This window comes from Cygnus atratus, chromosome 2, assembly GCF_013377495.2.
Source record: "Cygnus atratus isolate AKBS03 ecotype Queensland, Australia chromosome 2, CAtr_DNAZoo_HiC_assembly, whole genome shotgun sequence".
Classification (NCBI taxonomy): Eukaryota; Metazoa; Chordata; class Aves; order Anseriformes; family Anatidae; genus Cygnus; species Cygnus atratus.
This window is the reverse complement of record NC_066363.1, coordinates 30118558-30141962: the sequence shown is the minus strand read 5'-3', so window position 1 is coordinate 30141962 and position 23405 is coordinate 30118558. Positions and strand designations below refer to the sequence as shown.

At 33.9% G+C, this 23405-nt stretch overlaps 1 protein-coding gene across 5 annotated transcripts in view; it reads left to right on the top strand.

Annotated features, from left to right (window-relative positions):
* Window positions 1-14316, top strand: part of DGKB (diacylglycerol kinase beta) — a 347040-nt gene extending 332724 nt beyond the window's left edge. For 4 of the 5 annotated variants that reach the window (XM_050709165.1, XM_050709164.1, XM_050709162.1 and 1 more), the window contains 2 exons: window positions 1723-1783; window positions 11897-14167. In XM_050709165.1, the coding sequence (XP_050565122.1) occupies window positions 1723-1783; window positions 11897-12004 (169 nt within the window). In that variant the 3' untranslated portion in view covers window positions 12005-14167. Of the gene's footprint in view, window positions 1-1722; window positions 1784-11896 lie in introns of all 5 variants that reach the window. The other variant, XM_050709163.1, reaches the window with a different exon arrangement.
* The last annotated feature ends 9089 nt before the right edge of the window (window positions 14317-23405 follow it).

Sequence of the window (23405 nt, the reverse complement as noted above, 5' to 3'; positions counted from 1 at the left end):
TTATATTCAGCTGTCATTTCATCCTTTGAAGAAATATTGTTAAGCAGTTGGAGAAGAAGGAGTAAGGCAGAAACTTGGACTTTATTATTGACATACATTCTATGCAGTTTAGAGCAAAAAGACATCTAACATTACTTTAATGACACATTTTAACCCATTTGTAATGCATTCCTCCTCAGGGAATAGTAGCATGTAATTAGTATTTGTAAACCATTTTTTATCCGTAGAAGTCAAAGTGCTCTGTTTTCTAATTTATTTGTTATTTATTGAATACTGACAAGCCGTTGTTAATAAATGTGCTGGTATGTGTTAGTTGTGAACAGTGGAGCAGCCTAATTTAGTTGTGTTTTATCATCTACTGTGCTAGAAATGACCGGTACATTTACAATAGAGGAAAGATGGATTCGATCTTAACAAGAAGATAACTATTCTAACTTTGGATCAGATGAGGGCTGGAAATGAGAGAGGTATTCAACTCTGAAGAATTTTTCAGGAAGAATTTTCTGAAATTTAAATAAAATCATAAGCTAAATAATGATAAGACCAAGAAGACTAAAATAAGACATAAAATAAGGTAATTAACATAAGAGTAGCAATCAGAACTTTAAGAAAGTAAGTAGGATTTCCTGTAGTTCGTGGCATATTTTTAAGACTATTCTCAAGGACTGAGTGATGTTGGCTTCAAAGTGCTCTTTCATGAGGATTAGGAAGAGAAATGAGGATGCCGAGGCATTCCAAACTTTTCTGGATACTGAGAAATATTTTTTATAATCACACATGAGCAAGACCACAACTGCAAAAGAACCAGAACCCTTCCAAACCTAAAAAATTAGAGCTCATTGAATGTTCTTCCCTTCCTCCACTTATGGCTGTAGATGACAGTGGTTAATCCCACAAACTGCTAGTCATTTTTAAATAACGTCCAAGTCAGAGTTTCCAGCTGAGAGGTCAACTGACTCATTTTTCCACTATGAGAATTATCTGCTTCATGTTATCTTGAATAGTCCTGTATGCAAACTATTATAACACAGAAATAGGGTTGGAAAAGAAAATCCAAAAGATCATTCTTTTTTTTTTTTTCCCCCCCAATCATTTTCCTATACTTTTCTAAATATGGTGCTAGAAAGTAGACATGGAACAATCTAAACCTTTATGTTAAAATCAGTGAGACTTCACTAACAATTTAAATTTATAACATAGTATATTAAAGCCTCTGAACACAGTACAACAGTCAGTTGTTAGTGCTCTAACTCAGTTAAATACAAGTGTAAAAGTGTGTTTTATTATTCTAATAAACAGCAATAATAGAGCTAAGATTTATTTCTCCCTTTCTTTATAGCAGTCAGTCCAAATCATTAAAAATAGCAAGGCCTTTCTTTGTGTTTTCAGTGAATAAGGTTTATTCCTAAAGTTCTTGCATAATTCTCTCTTTATTTCACAAATCGCAGACTATTCTCCCATGAGAGTAGCGTATTTCTAGCAAGACGTTTGAATATTTGCAATGTTTTTAATTTGTGTTCAAAATAAAGCTAAGGCTTGTTCATGCTGCCTTTTTTGACTAGGTTACTTTTGTAAGCATGTTGGGTCGTGCTGGAGATTACATAGAAGCTTGGGGTAAATCAAGTATTATATGTGTGTGCCACCGCATGTGTCTTCTTAAAAAATCCATTTATCAGGTTTGTCTAGTTACTTTTGCTTATACTGTGAAATATATCGCTTTAGGACCAGCAAGTCACTGCCTATGCAGATAGATGGGGAACCTTGGATGCAAACCCCTTGCACAGTAAGTATACTGTTATCTCTGAGGAAAAGAAAAGAAAATGGAAAAAAAAATAATGATTTTTTTTTTTGCAATTGCAAAATTACAGTAGTCAGATATATTTACTTATTTATTTTCAATTCTTCAATGAAAGAAACAGAATCTTTCAATTTAAACCTTGTCATTGGCATTAACTCAATTGCTTAAGAAATGTGTTCACATGCTGTTATTATGAAGTTCAACACCCACTGCATTTTCAATGCATCATGCTGTTTTTTCTACAGGTTGGGATGGAATAAAAAGCAGTTATTTCAAAAGTTTGGAAAATGTTCAGAGGGTGCAGTTCAGGCATCGCTTTACCCGTTGTGATCATTTGTGATGCTGTATTAGTTTTATAGTCTCTTGCTGTATTGCTGAGGAAGATTCAATGTGAGTTTTGATGCTAATATGCGCAAGTAATTAATTATCCCTTAAAAACTAAGGCATATTTTCCATTTAAGAGTTCATATCAAGAACATTTTATTTAAAGCTGAAGCCTTGACGATGCTGATTGAATTATACGACAGAAATAATAATTAAAAATTCCTTGCAATTTGAAGAAATTAAGACTCTTGCACTATCATAGAGCGTTCCAATCCCCGCATGTATCAAGTGAGGGCAACTAAGCGGGAAAGAGAAATCCATTCCTCCAGATAGGAAGGATCTTGTTCAGAGCTGGTTCTTTGAGGAACTCCAGTTGTTCTGTTCGACTGAGTGGACAATGCAAGAAAGGTAGAACACTGAGATCTCTCCCTTGTCGTCTGTCTCTGATATAGAGGGTAACCAAGCAGTTCCAGATGTTGAAGAAGTCTAAGCTTTTCACTGTTGAATATAGTCACAGTAATGTGTTTTATGTGCAATTTTACTAATTTTTACTTAAGAAAACCTGTGTTTTTAGGTAGATGAGTTACTATCACCTTACAGTGCATAAGTCTGATGAACCAGTAATGTGACAAGAAAGAAAGTGTCCCACTACAGAAGGGAGTAATTCTCCAAACCTGGGTCCTGGATCACTTTCACGATCTTCATCTATAGTAAAGGCAACATAAAGTAAAAGGGAGCACCTTCAGTAAGGTGCTAACAGGCTTGGGAGCTGATAAAGTATGGGCTAGGATGAAAGTAAAGGGTTATGATAGTCCATGTTTGCCCGATATTCTGTAGTGAACAGCAGAGAGCATGCCTAAACTCTAATTCTCTATGGTAAGCTCTCAGATACTGCAAAGAGAGGGGAACCATGTGAATGCACAGTATGTGAAGGCAAAACAGTGGGAATTTTGACGTTTATTCCAAAAAACCTTTTGGAATTAAGAGATATTATCTTTACTTCTTCTACAGCAATGGCTCAGTGCAGAGCAACAGTACTGTAGCCAGTATTTACTTGTTCGAGAAAAAGATGTAATTTTTCAGTTGCCAGATTACAGAAGAGAATTTATGGAAGGATGCTGGCAATAACATGTGCTTTTTTTTCATCTTGATTGCTTGCTCTGTACAAAATCCCTGCTATCTGATTGATAATGCTAGCAGAAGCTGCCTGCACGATAGAGGACAAACCTGGAAAAAGAGACAGTTCATACATTTCAATTACTGCCTTAAGGAAACGGCAAATTATTACTGATAATTACTGCTGTCCAATTAAAGTAACCTTTTAAAGGAGATTGAAATAGCATATACTTTCTTGTGGACCCTATCCCTTTTGCTCTATCATCGCTAAGAGAATATGCTTTGTGTTACATAAGAAAACCCCGCTGTAAAATTTATTTATTTATCAAGAGAACATATTTGTCTATGCTACAGCACCACTATGAACTTAGATATAGAATAATTATTTTATGTTATATTATTCGTTTTACAGGAAAAAATACGTTTGTTTGTTTTGTCTGTTGAGGAACTTAATGTATTTATCTATCCCACTCTGTTTTCTACATCTCACAAAATTAAAAACAGGTATAGACCCACCTCTCCTCTCTCCACTAATTCTAACTATGCTAAAGTTTTTCCTTGAAGTTCTTTACAAAGTACTAGGAATTGCTCCTGACACAATGCCAAAGGTAGATGTTAGCCTTCTTTCAACTGGGGTTTAAGATTTGATTTCCAAGGGGTCTTTGGAAGCCAAAGGCATCTATTTGATCACATAAGTACAAGGATGATCTCTTGTGGTGTATATCCAAAACTGGAGTCTGAAAAAAATATAAAATCAAAAATAATTCTTATGTGTAGCCAGCTATGTAGCCAATTATTTGAACCTGCAAGATCTCAAATTTCAGGAAAAAAAAAAAAAAGATGAGACCAATATGAGAATCATAAGTTTTTATCTTCTCTAGAAACAAAACTGCATAAAAAAATTGCTTGGAGGTAATTTTCTCACAAAATTACCTGCAAGCAGATGATTAATGACCAGCTTTTAAATGGAAAATAACTAGATCAGATTAAGAAATCCATGAGTTTTGTTGCTTAGGAGACATATGAGAGTTTGCAGTTTGCTTTTCCTCTTAGAAAATTTCTTTCCCTGGCTCTTACAAGGACCTGAGGACAGTATATAAAGATGCTGGTATTTGTACAACATGCATTGTGACGTGGGTGGGACATTCCTATGCTTCACATCAGGATGCTGAGGGAAGGCAGTTATTAGTTTGCTAGATGTGTTATTTTAAGGACAGAGACTACTGTCCCCACACAGTAGATATAGTGAGATGGATATACCATCTCAGTAGTTCTATATACATCAATTAGATCATGTACAGAGATCATATATGTCAGTTAGATAAGACAGCTGAGCTTCAGCTTTTTGATTCTTGGGTGCTCTAGACAGAAAGCTACTGTTGAAAAAAGGCTGCTCTCTCTCCCCCTCCAACTGTGCTTTAGAAAGCTGAAATCACACAATTTTGGCATGGTGACCTCAGGAATTTCATTGTCATTTAAATTCAGTAGCTTTAGGGACTAACCTAAAAAAAATTACAGAGCCCAAGTGAGAAAGAAATTCATACAATCAGCATGTATTTAATCAACCTTGCCCCAAGGTACACATGGTTAAACAGAACTCAGAAGTCTTAAAGGACTTAGAAGTTCTTTTCTGTTTCTCCTTCAGATTTTGGTACAAACGAGGGCATTTTGTAAATGATTACTCAAGAAATCAGGTTCAACTTGATCAAAATTCTCCTTCTATATTCCATTACATTCCACTATGCAGATTAAGGAAAGTAAGTTCTGTATCCAGTCCTGTTATGTATGAAATGCAGGCTGCAAATGCAGACTTGGAAGTTTATTTTCCATTGAAGAAATCAATAAGTTTATCTTTGCTACTTCTCCTCTTTTTCCTTCTCATGCACAGAGACCACGTTCCCCCAAAATGATAGCATGGGCTCAGAATAAATAAATAAATAAATAAATATTATTTATTTAATCAGAATCACTGCATTATTGTATTCCATTATATATATAGGGAATATATATATAATGGAATACAATAATACAGTGATTCTCCAGAAGCTATGATCTGTGATTTTTCATTCCTGTGATCTCTTTTAGTACTAAAGAAGTTGCAGCATGCTTCTTTTATTATCTAATCTTACACATGCACCTAACATCCCTAAAAGACAATTCTATAAGTTCTGTTAATATTTAAAAATGTGAGTGGCCTCAGTCTAAACATCTAATAAACATCCAGAATTAATTCAATATTTTGAACACATGCAGACATCAGTATCTGACAAAGTCACTCTGCTCTGGTATAATAAGATGCAGAATCTGAACATCAAATTGTATTTTTTTTATTCTTTTTTTATAGAAGAATCTTCGGGAGAAGGAAAGATGATAATGTTAATATTATGTTAAACATCTCGTCTGATTAGCTGAGGAGGAAATTCTATCAGAGCTCTCCCAGACAAATATAGAAACATGAAAGATATCTATGGTTTCACCTGATCTCCAAACAGGTCATTAATAGTAATGAAACTTCAGAGATTCTTAAGTTAATTCAATAAACTTCTAGCTTTAGCCATCAGGATTTTTTTTTAAATAATCTTTCAATTTAGCTATGTAATGTATCAACATTGTTTTGAAAAATCTATAAGAATATTCCAACTTAATTAGAAATAACTGTGATTTGAGTTCTTTCTTCTATTCATGACTTGGTTGGCATCATATCTGAAAGAGTGTCAAGCTGCTAGCAACATTAGACTAAATAAAATAGAAGACAGAAACGTCTATAAAAGGTGTAAGAGTACTGCCAAATGAAGGAATGGTAATCCATATTCAAAGCCCACCTGGTAGATTGCCAGAAAAAATAGTTTCATAAACATCTGAAATGTTTGCATATTTTTAAATTTAAATTAAAAAAATAAATTTATTAAAAAACAGTATTTAAAAAAATTATTTACTGATAGGGAAAACTTGTCAGAAATCATTTAATTATGGAACTCAGAAATTATATTTTGAAATATTATAATTTGTATGCACCTTAAAAATAAGTTTTAGTGAATGACTGGATATTTTCTTTCTAGCCTTTCCTTTACGGATGTGATGAGCATGATCTCAGAGGACTTAGTGAAGTCCTACTTTTGTATTTAAATCCAAAGAGAAAGAAGAACAAAATACATATCACATTCATGATATGCCAGGGCTGGATGAAAAAAAATGAAAGACAGTCACAGATTTGTTTTATGTAGATCCATTGGCTCCAAAACTCCATAAATGGCATGAAGAAGTTGCAGCTGTTTTCTAGACTATCAGTCTGTAAAGTATCCTCTTTCCATGTCACTGAATGTAATTTTTTTTTTTGTTTTTTGTTAACATGGGAAATTAAACTTTTGTGTCTGCTTCTTTCGAGCAAAGAGGAACTGGATCCTAGATATGGTGGCTGGTGTTTGTAGAATGTTGTATAATAACTACACAAGTATAGTTATTCCCATAAATGGAAGTCAATTGCTAGAAAAAAAGTTTTGGGTGTTATACTGAAATGCTACATTTTCCCTCTTTTGAACATCAGTGTGCATAGTTTTGAGGCCGGAGTGGTTTATTGAGCTTCTAACACTTTATTGTGCAGTTGGGCATTATTTTTTGTGCTCACAGGTACACTGCACATTAGTTTTGTTTACCTATGCATTTTTTCTTAATTTCACAACAGTAGTTTTTGTAATTGACAAAGCAATTTACTGCATGTGTGCTTTCTGCACCCCAGACAAATACTCTAGCATGTAATGCACCGTTCTTTCCAGTTCAGATTGTTAAGAAAAGAATTAGTTGTGACTAATTGCCAATTAATTTGCAGTGGTTTCAGGGAGGAGGGAGGAAAAAAAAACAATTGTACCTACTAATTAAAATTTGAAATATTCCAAAGTGTCATCTTTAGGTGTCTGTGGAATACATAATTTCCATTTTAGTTCTGCACTAGATCTGTAACAACCCTGAGTTTGACAGCTCTATTAATTTAAAACCTCAGTGATACCTATTAGTACAAAACATGAAAAAAAAATCCATTAATCATTTATTTTAATTTTGCAGCTCTGTCATTTTCTCAGTATGTTTAAAAATTATGATGACACCATAATGTTTTCCAATCTACCTGTGTGAAGGGGAAACGGATCACACTACTTAGGAGAGAGACTAGAGTATATTATTAGAGCTTAATTAATGCCAAACTGATTAGATTTGATTGCACTTTGCACAATAATATTGTTAAGAAATTTATTTAAAAGATATATTGCATAATGCTATATTTAAAACAACTGGTCTAGACCTGAGAGATTTGACCAAAATGTCACATAATGCAAATAACAGGTTAATTATTATAGCACTGCTTATATTCTGTGCATCTTAGTCATCCAGTACAGCCCTCAATCACCTATGAGAAGTTAAAAGTATTTGCCACTTCTGTGATATAGAAGTGCTACACCCACCTATTTCCTGTAAGAGAAGAAGCAAATGTGCATCAAAACTGGGAAAACCTTCATACCCTCAAAACTATCAACAGCCAGACCCTGATGATAACATGGAACAAAGTGACCATAAACTAGCAGGTCCAAGCTGAAAAGGAGGTTTTTGTTTTGTTTTGTTTGTTTTCCCCCCTCTATCCTTAAAATACAGGGTTCTTTTATTTAATATTAATTGAAATATTACAAGCAGGGCTGACTTTCTCCATTTTTGGTTATCTAGTCTCATTTAGCATTGTAGTTAGCACTTGCATATATAGCACCACATTCTGTGTTAACAGTAAGCATTTAGGCATGCTGTGAAGTCAGGAACATACAGATAACCAGTACATAGTGTAGAAATACTAACATACAAGCAAAACTGATTGACCTAAAAGAGGTGGCTATTATGCTAAAATTATTGATGGTCACTTCATTTTTTTGAGTGGACTCATTTTGTTAATGTAACTTAAAGGCATATTTTGAAACTCTGACCTGCTCCCGAAACAAATTTCTGGTTTATGCATTTATAAATATCTTTAATATAACAAATTCTGGCTTCTCCTTTATCAGAAAATTTGTTATCTATGAAGAGGGAGTGATTATTAAATTACTAACTCTTAAGATTTATGCTCTTTGTAAATATATCTTTTGTCCCTTCCCATGAAATGGACACACTTTTTAATGCTAGAAAGACAATTTTGAAATTGCAAATGCAATATTTTTTCTGCTAAGCCTATTTACTAGATATAGCAGTCCTTTACATTTCTGTGATTGTGAACTCAAAGGCTAAAATCATGGCTACAGTTAGTGAATGAGAGTTTTGCCAGTGCCATTTTGCCACTCAAGCCATTCCAACAGCTTGAGATTAGCCTATAATGTTGTATATGCAACTTTCAACAACAAAAAATCCATAACATCATAGCCACTCATGTTTTTTTGCTTTCATTCTACGTGAAATTGCATTTCCAAATTTTTTTGTACTTTTAATTAAATTTCTTACAAATATGCCAAATAGAAGCATTTTCTTGCATTTTTTCCTCCAGCAGCACTTCAGTCAGTTCCCTAATTTATGTTTAAAATGTCCTCCATACTTGCTGTAAGTCATTCTATATTTTCAATAAACCAGAGTACATTATCTCAAAAATATATTTTCCATTATTCCTTACTATTTTGCATGAGTTTGTCTGTCAGGGTATCATTAGTTACTAAAAATTTTAGGTTTGAGTTTGTTTGTTTGTTTTCCTGACAAATCACTTTTTCTCTATTTTTTTTGAGTGTGTGCAAGGAAATCACAGATTCACCTTGGAAAAATGAAAAAGAAAAAAAATAGTGGGCCTTATTGAAAGCTTTTCCAAAGCTTTTAAAATTGTGCTTCTAATACAAAAGACATGAAGTTTTTTGCTGAAGGGGAGAGAAAAAACAAATAGTAAAAGTTAGTCTTCGGACACTAGACATACACAGAATTTATACACAGACTGATTTTTTTTTTTTTTTTTTTTTTTTTTAGTTTTAACTTTTTACATCTTTCCAGGACCAGATCATCATCTCATAATTATTATTATTTTTTTGGTCCATTTTCGCCTCTGCAGACCCTCTTAGTGTTCAGTCCTTCTTTGACCCGATACACTGTTTCCCTTTCTAAAACCCTTAGTGATCTTGAAGTGTTTAATTTCACTTGTCATTGACATAGCACCAACTTTGGCGAAGTTGCCAAGTTGCCAGTATGCAAACAGAAGAAGCAACAATTCTAGGACAGAAATGCAGTAACTGAAAGTCTTGAGAAAGACAAAGTTAGTATATTTCAGGCAATGTAGTGCAATGGTTCAGTGTGTATTGTACTGATTTCTTTTTATGACCTATATATATATACATATGTGTATATATATTTCATTGGGAAAATAAAAAATCAAAGGTTATCATTGTTAACCAATGCAATATTAACTTACATTACCATGAACATGTTAAAAAATTACTTTAAGTTACCATTTTACTTTTTTAGATTCAGAATGTAAAGTATATTTTATGCCACTGGAATTGTGCCAATTTACAACAGTTGAAAATATGTCGTAGAGAAATGCATGTAGGACTCCATCCTCATGCGCATGAGTGGTTAATCATGTTCAGGCATCTTAGCTGATCTCAGCTGATAGGATACAACATACTGAAGAGGTCATGTTCTCTGAAACAGATGGCTCAAGCCAAAAAAGAACATTACAAATGATAAATATTTTCTCAATATGTAATTGCATTCACCCTCAGCAACATTGAACAGCCCCAGTCCAACATGCAATCTGTATGGGTTCTCAGGAATAACTCACCTCTTCATACAAAAACCATCTTTTGAGTTTTGCTCTTTTATTCATTTTAAGATGGAATTATTATGATTTACCTCTGAAATGAAATTCTGAGAACATTCCTATTGCCTCATCATGGCCAAATCTTGTAATATACTGAACCCTCATGCCTCTCCTAAAATTCACTCACAGCAGCTGCAGATTACTTTATGTATTGATTCTCGGGATCAGGTTGATGTCATCACTATTCCTGAGATCCAAAATATGTTTTACGAAGCATGTGAAAGTTACAGTAATCCTTGAGGCAATTTTCCATCAGCTGGTATAAAGTGACATTAATGGAATAATGCCAACTTACCCCAACTACAGATTTGGCTTCCAAAGTGGTGCCTGAAGCAGAATTTCATGTGATAAAATATGTTGATGCCAGTCTTTGAAAGCAGTAGTTATTTTCTGTGTGAAAGTAATATAGAATGCCATAAAATAAAGTATTAAAATTAAATATTAAAATAAAATTATACTACATTTGATACTAATGAACAATGTTGACAAGAAGAGATCACGTATGAAATTTGAGATTAATGAACTAAGGTGGCATGCAAATGAACATTTGGAGAATAAAATAAGTCTCTAATAGAGTTAAATAAACCCACTCATTTTGTTGGGATTTTCATGTTTCTGTCTCTTTTATATAGTAAATTTCCACCCCAAGAAATGTCCTGATCTATATTTTAATGAGCCTCTCCACGTGACATACATTTTTTGTTTCATTACTGTTAGTGAATGACAAGTGAAGGATATTCATTTTAACTTGAAAATGTCAGGTATGCACTTTAAGAGATATATTTTTCCAGTTTTTAATGAGGTGGTGTTTCTTTTTGAAAGAAATACCTATCTCTGATGTGGGTACTATGCAGATGACAACTGATATTTAATAAGTGATGGTTCTTGTATTAGTCGTAGTTCACTAAAGAAAATGTCTCGGATTGCTTTTGAAAAACTCTTAACGTCACTAGCCCAAAGGCAAGATGTGACCTTTTTATTACATAATGAGAATCATTTATTATCTTACAATGTATCTTAAAGTCACAGACAAAATGCCACTTTGATAATTGCTTTCAATTAGCTTTGAGCATAGCATACATTCATAAAATGTCTTCTCTAATTTAGACTTGAATTAGAGAAAATTGCAGACATAATCTACTTTAAGGTTGTCTCATTTAAGGTGATTCGTAGTTTTATATCAAAGAAATCAAAATGGGTCGCTTTAGAGCAGTCTTGCAAAGTGTTTTAAATAGGCTTTTCAATATTTGAGTCTATTCTATTAACAATTAATTAACAAATTGGAATGCTAGTTAATCTTTTTTGACCTTTTTTGTGTGTTAACTTTTGACTTTCATTCATAGTGGCTGTTTTGAAATTAAACAGTGTCCTGTGTTAGAAGAGAGGTACAGTTTGATTAGATGTGTAAACAAAACATACAAAGATACAGTTTATATCTTAGTAATAAGCAATGACTAGGTCTGTCAGTGCATATGTCCTTTCCAGCTTTTAAATTCTTATTAATCTTGTAGGCATGTAAAATATTCAACAGCAAGCAATAAATTCCACAGTCAAGAAGTAAGATCATATATTGGCATGTATTTTATTGTATAGGATTTTTAATATTGATTGCATATATAATTTAAAGTATTTGTGGTAACAATGATTATACATACATTGGCTTACTGTACGTGTAGCATCATTCATAAAAATAAGGATATTTTCCCTTCTTCTTTGATTAAATGAAAAAAGGTTGGAAATTGCATGTAAAGATAATTCAGGCATTTCAGATACTTGCATGTAGAAACTGAACTAGCTCAACTGATAACTGATTTTCTTCTTTCTTCCCCCAGATAAAAATTACCCATAAGAACCAAGCCCCTATGTTGATGGGACCTCCTCCAAAAACTGGTCTTTTTTCTTCTATCATCAAAAGAACAAGGAACCACAGCAAGGAATAAGCCTGTGTAGTTTAGTTTTTAGAAAACCAATTAGCTTTGTTGGGCTTTGGAATATTTATGCTGGAAATCTTTCAAGAATTTTAGAATATATACTACTTGCAAAATCATGGATTTTGGTTTAACAGTTTCCGTGACTGAGCTAATGTAAAACTATGCTATTAGGAAAAAAAAAAATAATAAAAAGTCACAGTTTTGTAGGTATTTTGCATGAAGAAAGCAAATCTTTACATGAAGTGATACAGCATTTTTTTTCTTGTTGTTGTTGCATGCAATATCATTTACTAATCTATGCGATAATTCTGCCATGAAATATAGGAAGGGAATGCCATGAATAATTTGATTTTCTCTCTATTCTATTTCTAGCTTTTTTTTCTATTACAATGATTATATGCAATAAGTTCAACAGTATCTCTTGAATCAAACATCTTCATATCAATAACAAATTAGACCTGTTTCAGAGTAAAGTTTATTACAGGTCTCATTAACCTGTACTTTTAGTTTATCATTTGTTTCTACCCTAAGAATATTTTTATTCAGATAAGTATTAAAATCTTATATCTTATTCTGATAACTCCTATGTATATGAGTAACTGTATCTGTTGAAATCTTCTAACTCAATGTGTGCAGTATTCAAATGATCGTGATTATTCGTGTGTAAGTTTTAGCAAGACTGGAAATCAGTGGAAATTTGAGTAAAAACTATGTGGTTAAGGAGATCATGCTAAGACTGAAGATGTTAATACTTGCAAAACTAAGCATCAGTGTTGTTTGTTGAAACATTAGAATTATCTTAATGAGCAATACATCACTGTAACATGGCAAACTTTAAATCGCTCTGTGTATCGACCGATAGCATAGTGCATATGCACACAAATAACCAAAGCTCATGCCTAATAAAGTGCATTTCCCACCAAAGATTTAGTGAAGGATGCTTCAGAGAAATGGGTTAATGCATAATTGATCAAGCTCACTGGAGTAGACTCACTTCTGAAAATTTACAGTTCTTTTGATTATGTTGGCAATGTCCAGACAAATGTTGGGGTAGGAAAAAAACATTAAATTAATTGCAAATAAATACTCACTTTTCATTTGTTTCATAAACTGATAGACATAGACACATACTCTAAATATTGACATTTATAGATACTCTAAATATTGGAAAATGAAACATCTAATTTTGTTTTCATTATTATTTATACATCTATGCTATCCGTAATTTACTTGTCCTCTAAATTCATCTCTTAGGAAAGGATAAACTGTTATCTATTCCCCTTTTGTAGTCTGTTGTCTGGAATCAAATCATTTCTTGTCATAAATTTTGTGGAGGCAGTTTTTCAGGTCTTTACTTTCTTAGCCCTCTGAGAGACTTCCTAACAGCTTAGAAATCATAAAACAGGTATTTGTCTGAGGATTGCACAACACTATCTAATGTTGAAGGGAAGTCCAAGAATGGCAACTTATTTTCAGTCTTGCATTTAAACAATCTTAATCAAAATTTTTGTGCAGTCTTAACATTGTTCTTTGTTCAGAGTGAGCTGCTTCTCCTCTCTGCATGTCGTAATGAAGTTTCATCAAAAAACAAAACAAAACAAAAACTTTGCTTGAAATCCATGATTTCCCATTTTTATCTAGATTCTAAATGCTGATGATTTATTAAATCTATTTTTCTATTGATTCATTCTTCCATCAGAAAATAGTATTTCATAATTCTGTAGTGCACGGTACTGTGCATGTACTTAAATAAAGTTGATATCTATCATTAGCTCCTCAGTGTAAGAATTCAACAGAGTCCTAATTTATATAATAGACACTGAAATGAAAGTCAGTGTATAGCTGGTAAGGATTTTGTCTTTGAAATATACAATCGGTGTTTTGTAAACATAAGGAGGTAAATATTAATTAATGTTATGTTCAGCATTAGGTAGAAAAATATGAGGGCAATTATTTGCTAAAATTAAGATCTTGTAATTCCCCATTCTTGGGTCCAGTGGTGTTGATAATTAGTTACCATGAGTGAACTAATATTTTTCCTGTGCATTGCAAATACACACACATACAAAACACATTTGATGCACTTCTTGACTGCAAATATAAACATAGAGCTAAAGATAAGAGCAAAAAGAAGGAACCTGCTGACGTAATATTACATGAAGTGCACACTGGTTTTATGAAATTATGGTTACACGTGATATTTTCAGATAACTTGATATAGGATTTTCTACCAATGCTCTTAACTTTTTTTTTGTGGCAAAAATGTGTTTAAGGATTATATATGTGTTCTCTATGATTATCTCATGAACATTGTAACTCTGAAAAAAAATAAAAAAGATATATAAGCTATTCTTTAATAATGTATGCAATTTTAAAAGTGCCAGTCTGAATAGCAAATTGTTCACAACATGCTTTTTCATATACAGGGATAGATGGGTTCATGTAATCACGACTACATGCAACTCTGACTAGATCTAGAAAATGTAAATTAGATATGTTTGTCAGTATGTGTCAAGTTCTTACAGTAGCAAAATATAATGAAATAGCCATTTTATTACATATTGACACATTGCAACAGTAACATCCTCTCTTTCTATTGTGTTTGTTTGTTTGTTTACAATGGCCTTTAACAATTTAAAACCATGATCAAGATGAACATGATGATGGTGAATAGAATATCTTAGAGTACATAAAGCATAGTGTGAAAGGAAAATGTTTGATTTAATTAAAGAGAACTTCATTTCCTTCCTTCCTTCCTTCCTTCCTTCCTTCCTTCCTTCCTTCCTTCCTTCCTTCCTTCCTTCCTTTTCATTTCAGTGTGTGCAGAACTAGCATTGTGAAATTATACAGTCATATACAGTGAAGTGAAACACAGAAAATATGTATGTATCTTCATTCAGGTGAAATAGATGCACTGTTCTGAATCTTTAGAGTAGTAGCTGTAAACCTTCCACTGTTTACAAAGGGGCATTCTTTAAGGCCTCATTAATGACATTTTCAATATACATGAAAATTACAAAGATGTAGGAATTATGCCTGACATTGAATTTGCAAATTTTTCGTCTCCCTACTAGAGCGTTGCATGTGGTCAATGTGCTGAAGAAAGAACATGACGTCTCCAAAAGAAATCTAAGTTGTGAAAGTGATTAACATCACTCTCCCTTCACTGGAGTTCCTGTTAAAAGTAGAGTTCAGCGCAGAGTCAAATACAGTATTACTGCTTCTAGTACTTGTAAGATGTTTGTACACATATCGTCACAATTATTTAAAGCTAAGGGGTTTGATGTCATGCTTTGTGCTTAATTGAGTGTGTATGTGTATACATGAGCTACATCAGGTAGTATGCTAATATGCTCAGAACTTTGATGAGCTAAGAAGAACTTTGTTTCTGAAGCAGAAATAGATATTCTATAACATTGTCTCATTCTTATCAACTCTGTATTATTACATGTAAATCATAACAGTGATTACCTAATATTCAAAGTTATCTAATGCAAATAAAGTCACCGAGTTCATCGTGTTTCAAAATATCAGTGTAAGTAATACAGTCAAAGAATATCTGCATTTGATATTATTACTGTATGAAATGGAGAAAAAAGGCATGCTTTAATACATAGGTTGTGTTGTTGCCATTTTTGTTTGTTTGTTTTACTGAGACTGGAGATATTCAGACAGTTGCAACGACCTGACATATCAGTGAATAAGGATATTTTGTAATTTACTGCCTTCAATCCCAAATGAGCTCTGGGACTTGTAATTTTGACACAGATCATAGGGAGGCCAAATCTTTCTGGAAAAAGAGAAATATAGTATACCACCTCTCTGGAAAAGTCTAGAAAGAATGGCTGAAAATCTGGAAAAAAAAAGGGGGGGGGGGGGGAAGAAAAATCAGACATAATTATCTTTAGGCAAGGAACCAGAGGAAGAGCAGAGAACTCTGCTAAGGAGTGACAAAACAGATTTGCAAAAAGGGTGGGTAGGTCTAAAGCAGACCACAAAAATTGTAGTGTGGGGCCTGAGAGGCCAGATGAAGGCACTCAGGGCTAATGAGCATTGATGTGCCAAGGAAGTGAATTAATTAAATTAACCTACTGTCCTATTCTACTTAGGGTTGAAGGACATAGATGTTTGTTGTTTTGTTTGTTTGTTTGTTTGTTTTTTAATTCATGGGGTGAAAGGCTGTGTGATAGGAGTTATGCCCAAGAGGAAGATAAAACACTGAGTCCTTCCGGTGAAGGGAGAAAGATTTGTGAGTGAAGGAAAGAACTGAAGGATGATGAAGAAAAAAGGTAAAGAATTTGCTAGACTTTTGTTTATTCCAAATATTTGCATACACTGGAGAGAGAAGAGGGGTTGGGGGGGAAACACTTTTGCCCTTGCTGTTAAGTAACAGTTTTGCAAAGCTTCTAAGCAGTTATCTGGAAAATTAATAAATAAATAAATTTAGAAAGCTGAGATGGTTACAAGAAGCACTGCTCAATGTTTTATGCAAGAGTGGTGAAGAACGTGCCTATCTCTTGTCAGATAATTGCTGCTTGTCTTTAGCCCTGTGAGGTCTGAAAGCATTTTGTTTTCCCCGCACATAAGGAAGGAAACTTCTTGTGGTTCTGCTGAGGTGAGTAAAAGCCTTACTGTAGCCCTGGCTGGAAAATAAATCAAGCATAGATCAGATCTGGAAGCTGAATCTCTGTTAAAGAGACATAAAATAATAGGTTAAAATTCACAGCACATGAGGACCTGAGGGTATTCTCTGTATGCAGAAATGCCTGACTGATAGTGCAAGCTCTATATGGGTCTGCCAAGATTTCTGGTTTCTGCCAACCTGGTCTTGTGCTATGGTGTGCCTGCTGGGTCATATACCCCCATTTGCAATCAGATGCTGGATTTTCAGTTAATTTTGAAATAAGTAGGTTTGACCTTTCCTGCAAAGCCAGTTCTGTGTCCAGTGAACCTTTTGGAAGAAGACAGTGTTCAGGGCAGGAAAATAGAAGCAGGTTTTGCTGGGGACCAGCTGGGTGTAGAACAACTCTTTAACTTGGGTTGCAGCAGCACTGTCAAAAGTCTGTGGAGGCTTTGTGGAGACTTATACAAGCAGCACAGTTGAGTTTCTTTCGTGTGCCCATTGGAAGAACATATACTGTGAAATTAGCTTCTGCTTTTCAGCAACTCCTACGCATCTTAAAAGTGTCTAAGGCAGGTGGGGCTGAGATGATTTTAAGAGAAGGGTAGTCATGCTTGTGCAGTATTAACTGAATAATCTTGCCAGACACCATTGTCTTTACAGGCATAGGGTTGAATAGAAGTGTGACTTGAGCCTATTGGGGGGGAGGGGAGGGGAGGGGAGGGGGGACTTTGAGTCCAAGTGCTTCCTTTTTCAGAAAACAGTAATGACTTACAATGTATCATGCATAGTAGTAAAGTTGTGTCCAGGAGTTACTACTGGATTTGTGTGCATGTGGCATGGGTATGGACATAGCTTTTCCCTTATCAATTTCTCAGTTTAACAGGCATAGCTGAAGCGGAGAAACTTCTACATGACCACTGACTTCCATTTTGCCCTACAGCTTGAAACTATAAATAGGAGAAGATACATTGTAGGCATGGAGAATCTGGGCATGGTGATGATATTTCAGAGGCTGCTTCTCTTCTTTCTGATTCATGATTCAAAGAGACTACCTGAGAAGCACCTCAGGGTGCTCTTTAAATATGACTCATACAAAGAGGAAGTGATAATCACTAGGCTTTGTTATTTATAGAAAGGTGGTAGCTATGTTGATGGTGAAATAGCAGTTTCATTGTGAAGTACCCATTTCTAATAAACATTGGAAATTATTTCTCATGTCTGAGTGAGAAGTAAAGATTTGGAACATTATATCTTTTTATTTTTTTTGTCTAAGGTTAATAATGACTAAAAATAAATACTTAGCTGCTGGTTGTCCTACTTGAAATAAACTCCTTTTTTTTTTTTTTTTTTTAAACCTAGGGTCAAATGATTATTCTGTGAAGCAACATAGCAATTTACGCTAATTGGTAGCTTTTCTGGATCGGAAGTGAATGCTTTTTACTCTCTTGATGAAACATATACTTATGGCCCATGTCCTGCTTGTCGATAAGAAAATAGAAATTGTCAATCTTAAGGTTTGTCAGTCTATTTACATTGACTACAAAAAAAAAAAAGAATATCTATTTGCATCTGCAGTGATTTGTATATTTCTTAGTGAGGTAATCAGACTTTGCAAACTCATCGTTAGCACTGTACTAACTTTATGTCCAACTGTGAGATTGTCTCTTGCAAAGAAGAGGTGCGTGTGTTTGGGGCAAGGGGGGTTGTTTCTATGTGTTTTTGTGAATCAGTGAATTCCAAACATTTTTTTTTTTTTTTAAAAAAAAAAAAAACTGGAATTATAAAGACTTGGAAATTTGATTCATAAACACATACTTAAGTTTATGGTGTACACATAAGCAAGCAATGGCAGGAAGATCTATTCCATTTGACCTGAACTTCCATTTGTTTAAACTCAGTCCAACAGTCACATTAGCAAAGGAAATGCTAACAACTTATTAATTTTAGACAGCTTGGGAGGAATTCAGGGGAAGGGAATGGTACTCTGGTAGGTTTTACCCAAGAACACTATTAATCTTGTTATAACAATATATACTTGAAGATTAAGGAATTTTCACTTCATTTACACCAAACGTTGTTTTCTGTGACTATATTATGAACTTTTTTTTTTTTAAAACTAGTTTAATCAATCTCTGAGAAGAGAGCTGAGGCCTTCATACTTTATCACTAGAAATGGTCAAAAATTCCTTAGCCTCTGTTTCATCAGAATATGCAAATTTGTGGAGAGGACCTCACTTTACCCAATTGATCTAATTTTCCCTGGGTTTCCTTTTCAGAGCAAAACCAGATTTACCTTTTTAAATGTCAAAATATTTTGTTCTAGGATGTCAAAAGGAAGTGTAAGGTTTTAATTTGTATTGCTGTTTCATTAATGTAGTGATTAACTAATATTGTATTAACTGGCATGATGCTCTTATTTCATCTGAACATAATTATCTTAATCACTGTCAAAGAATTTTAAAATTTTTAATATTTGTTCAAGCTCCTGAAAACACATTTTCAAACCTTGCACTGCTGTAATTGTGATCAGACTAAATCCTCAAAGAAATTCTAGGCTTTATGTAACAACTCTGCATTTTTGTTATTCAAATACCTGCAGAACTCCTGAGAGTTATCTTCAAGGAGTTGATTTTTTATTTATTTTTTAATTTATACTTTCTCCTGTTTCAGATTATTTTACCATTTCAGGTCTATCTTTTTCCTTTTTTGAAGGAAAACAGATAACAGGATAATGTTAAAGCAAAAGTATTTTGTGTGACCTAAAAGTTTACTAAATCTCTTGATAGTTCTCTCAAAATACAGGAATGAACAGATTTTTATTTATTTATATATATATTTATTTTTTTTTTTTTTACAAAAAATGGAATGAGAATGCATTTGAAGAAAGGAATCCCATTACTCATATGATTATAACCTATTTTTTTATAAAATGAACATCAGAAGAATATTGTTGGACTAGGTATTGTAAAATCTATTATTGACAAGACATAATGCTTGTAATCTTTTCTTTTAAGGTACCAAATACACTGTAACTCAATAGACAATCATTGTTGAATCATAATGGTAAGGCATTTGTGTGTCACTTATTCATAAAATCCTGCAGTCCTTGATGTATCACTTGATCTTTTGAGTGAGTTATCAGTTAATATTCTGTGATAACTAATTCAGGAACACTTTTTCACCTTCCAGTTACCTAAAATATGTAAATCATCTGAAATTTTGATGTTCCTCTTTTAGTAGCTATACCTTTATCATGAAGAAATGTTAGAATGTCTAACCCAATAAATATCATGTGAGGTGCTTGTTATGACAATCAACAGTCTTATTCTTATGATCCTGGAATAAGAGATAAGTGGACTCATCATTAAGGTTACTGGGGCTTTAAGAAAACGTTATGCTCCTTCAGTGCAAGGCAAAGTTCTCTTTTTCTGATGGGAATTCTGTCACTTTATCGGATATGACAATTTTCTCAGCCAAAGAGTTGAGATATTAGTCTGTGTGAAATGACTTCTAGACTTTTCTTGATTTGCCGGCTGAATCTTGGACAAAAAATAAATCTTATGGCAGATGCCAATTGTTCTCTGTTGGTCTGCGTGTAGAAATTTGCACTACTGCGAGAGCTAGTCAAAGCATTAAAATGTGACCAGAATGGTTGTTTTGAAAACTGAGAGCAGAATACCTGAGGTCAGGCACACAGAGGCAAAAGTTACAACAAACTGTTAGAAAATCAGAAACGTTAAACTTCCTCTGTGGATTTCTGGAATAACATCTATCTAAAAAATGTAGGAGTATAGGTAATAAATACCAAACTTACCACAGATAGCACTCTTTCCTCTGTAAAATATTTTGTGCTACTTTATCTCAAATACAATGAAGAGACATAAGTACAGTTTTTAAATGTTTTACTATATACTACCTTTATAAAACATAGTACAATGGTATAATGTATAAAAGCAAATTTCAAACATTATTTTATTGCACTTTTTTCAAGGAACCTGAAATACATTTTGATCCAATACCACAGGTCAGCAAATGGACTTGAAGGAAAATATCAGGTAATGATGTTTCCATCTCAGCTCGCTACAAGTTTGCAAAAGTGGTAACTTCTAACTGAGCTATGTCATCCTTTATTATTTCATTTTAAGCTGTTTATAAACAAATTTGAACAATCATCATGAAACAAACCTCATCAGAACATGCAGACTCAACATTGTGAGGCAGAATTGAGAATGTGTATCTAAGAGGAACAAGATCTGAAAAAAAAAAAAAAAAAAACAACTCAAAATATGGGCTCCTCAATTAGGAGTGGCCTACTTGCAAGGTACATAAACACATTGGCAGTCACTACTTGTTTATTTCATTTCTCTAAGATATTAAAACACTTTTTTTTCCAAGAATAACTGATACTGAAGAATGACTCTTATAGGAGATCACAGTAGATGATACAGATTATCTGTGGCATTCTACTTCTGGTATGACAATATGGTTACATTTGAGAGCATTTAAAGTCCTAGAGTGTGACACCAAGTCAGCTTTGGCAATCATGGCCGAAATATTATAGCCTTATTGGAGATCATGTTAAAGAGAAGTATTGATATGGAAGTGAAATCCCAACTCCACTGAAATCATCGGTTTACCATTGCAGTCACAGAGTGAGGAATTTATCCCTGCTCTCGTGTGGTAGGGCTCACAACATCTTCTCAAACTCAAGTAAAATGTCTGTGAAGAATCCCAAGAAGGGGACTGAGAAAGTTTGTGCATTCACACATCCATAAAACTTACAAACCTTGTATCTACAAAGTTTTACTGTGCTGCTGGCCTGGATCCCAGCTCTCCTTCCTTTCACCTGGGTACTCTCATCTTCTTTTGCACTCCTCTCCTCTGTCCTGAGTAAGCTTGTATTTCTGTCGCTAAAAGCTTAGGTTGGCTTCACTGGGTTTTTCCATTGGTTGGTGCTTAGGCATTTTGTTGAGAAATGTGAATGTGAAATTTCTTAGACTAAGGAAGAAATTAAATGCTTCACCTTTACACAGGCATTGTAAATACTGTAACCTTTTTTTTTAAGAACCAATTAAAGACCTGTAGTCAGACTCCACACTTTGAATCTCAGAAGCAAGAGGATGTTGAAGCTCCGACTAGGTGCAGCTCACACAAAATGTTTTATTTTGCATGTGTCAATTCAAATGCAGAATTTATGGATTGTGTATCTACATATCCTTCTGTTCTCACTATTTAGGGCCTTAAAAACTACTCTCAGTGCTCTGAATCCCACTGCTGGGGTAATGTAACACCAAGGTTTGGTACACATAAATACTTGCTTTGAATGTAGCTCTTAGGACTTATATGTTCAAGGGAATATTGACCTGGTATCAAATTCTGTATTGTTGCCTTAAGGGACCCCCATGTAGTGCTGCAAAGCCATGTCTATGTACAGCATAACGCAACCTCCTAATTATTTTTGCCTAGAGTAGCTGCTGCTGTTGTATTTCTTGTCTTTTATGCTTAGAACAGCAGTGATGCATAGTGAGTCAGGCCTTTACCAGTGCTTAAGTATCTCATGCTAGGTGCTATATACAAACATCACTCACACACACAAAGCATGTGTGCAAACCTTGAATAACATGTGTTACGTCAGAAAGATATGTAAATTGTGTACAAAGTGTACATATTCGTTCCCTTGCATTTACATACAGCTTTCTGTTTGCAATGTCTTTTAATGTCTCTGTACTCTGACTGCTGTTTTGCTATCTTTGGTAGCCATTGTACTTCTTCAAACTCATGCTGTCTGAAGGTATAAAGCCAATCTCATAGCTCATTCATTTCAGTGTAATTAGATTGCTAATTAACATTATCAAACAGCACACTAAAACATAACAAAACATATTTTGTGGCATTTTCTCCTCCAGATCTATAATCTGAGGAAGAACAGTTACTTTTCATTAGACCAAAAAAGAGCATTCCTAAAAACTGCTAATCTTTTTCCTCAGAAAAATGTTGAATGTGGGATTATAACTTTAAGCTAACTCATTGATCTAACCATTTGGTAAAGGAGAAGTGAGAATTGTTATTTAAAGTAATCATTTTAGTTGTTCTGTGACCACACTGAATGCTGAGAAGGTACGAGGTTCTTGGTTTTATTTCTTGGTTTGGCTTCATTCAGTTATTTCCACGCACATCATTAGGCTGGCCTGCTACTTAGTATTTCTCTGAATTTTGGCTCATCCCTACTGAATCTTTACCTTTAATCATAAAAATCAATTGACTGCGTTCTTTTCAATTTTTGAAAGTTTTGTTTTTCCATTGCTTCATTTTCCCTCTGCTAGTTTCCTTCCTTTGCTTTGTTCATATACTTCTAATTAAAGTGCTTGTTATTTTGTATCTCTGTCAAAATCCTTGTAAATTTTCTTTCCTGTTCAGATCCATTCAGGATTCACCTCTAAAGGATCCCTGGTCTGTCAGTTTGCAATCGCATCTTCTCTCCCATGCTGTATTCCACCCCACCCCTTTACAGTAGATACAGTTCATTTGGCTTATGCCTACCTTAACAAAAGGTGGTTTTCTATCTGTACCTAAAATCATTCTAGATTTAGAGTGCTCATTCTGTGTAATATGTTCAATACAAAGGCAAGTACCTATTTGTATGAGATATCTAATCAAGCCATGATGACTATCTAATAATGTAGACCTTAAAACAAAGATTTTTTAGTCTTTAGTACATGGTGCATTTAATACATTTGAATAAAATTCCTCTGGAAACATCCAAAAAGTTAATCCATTGTTTTCTTT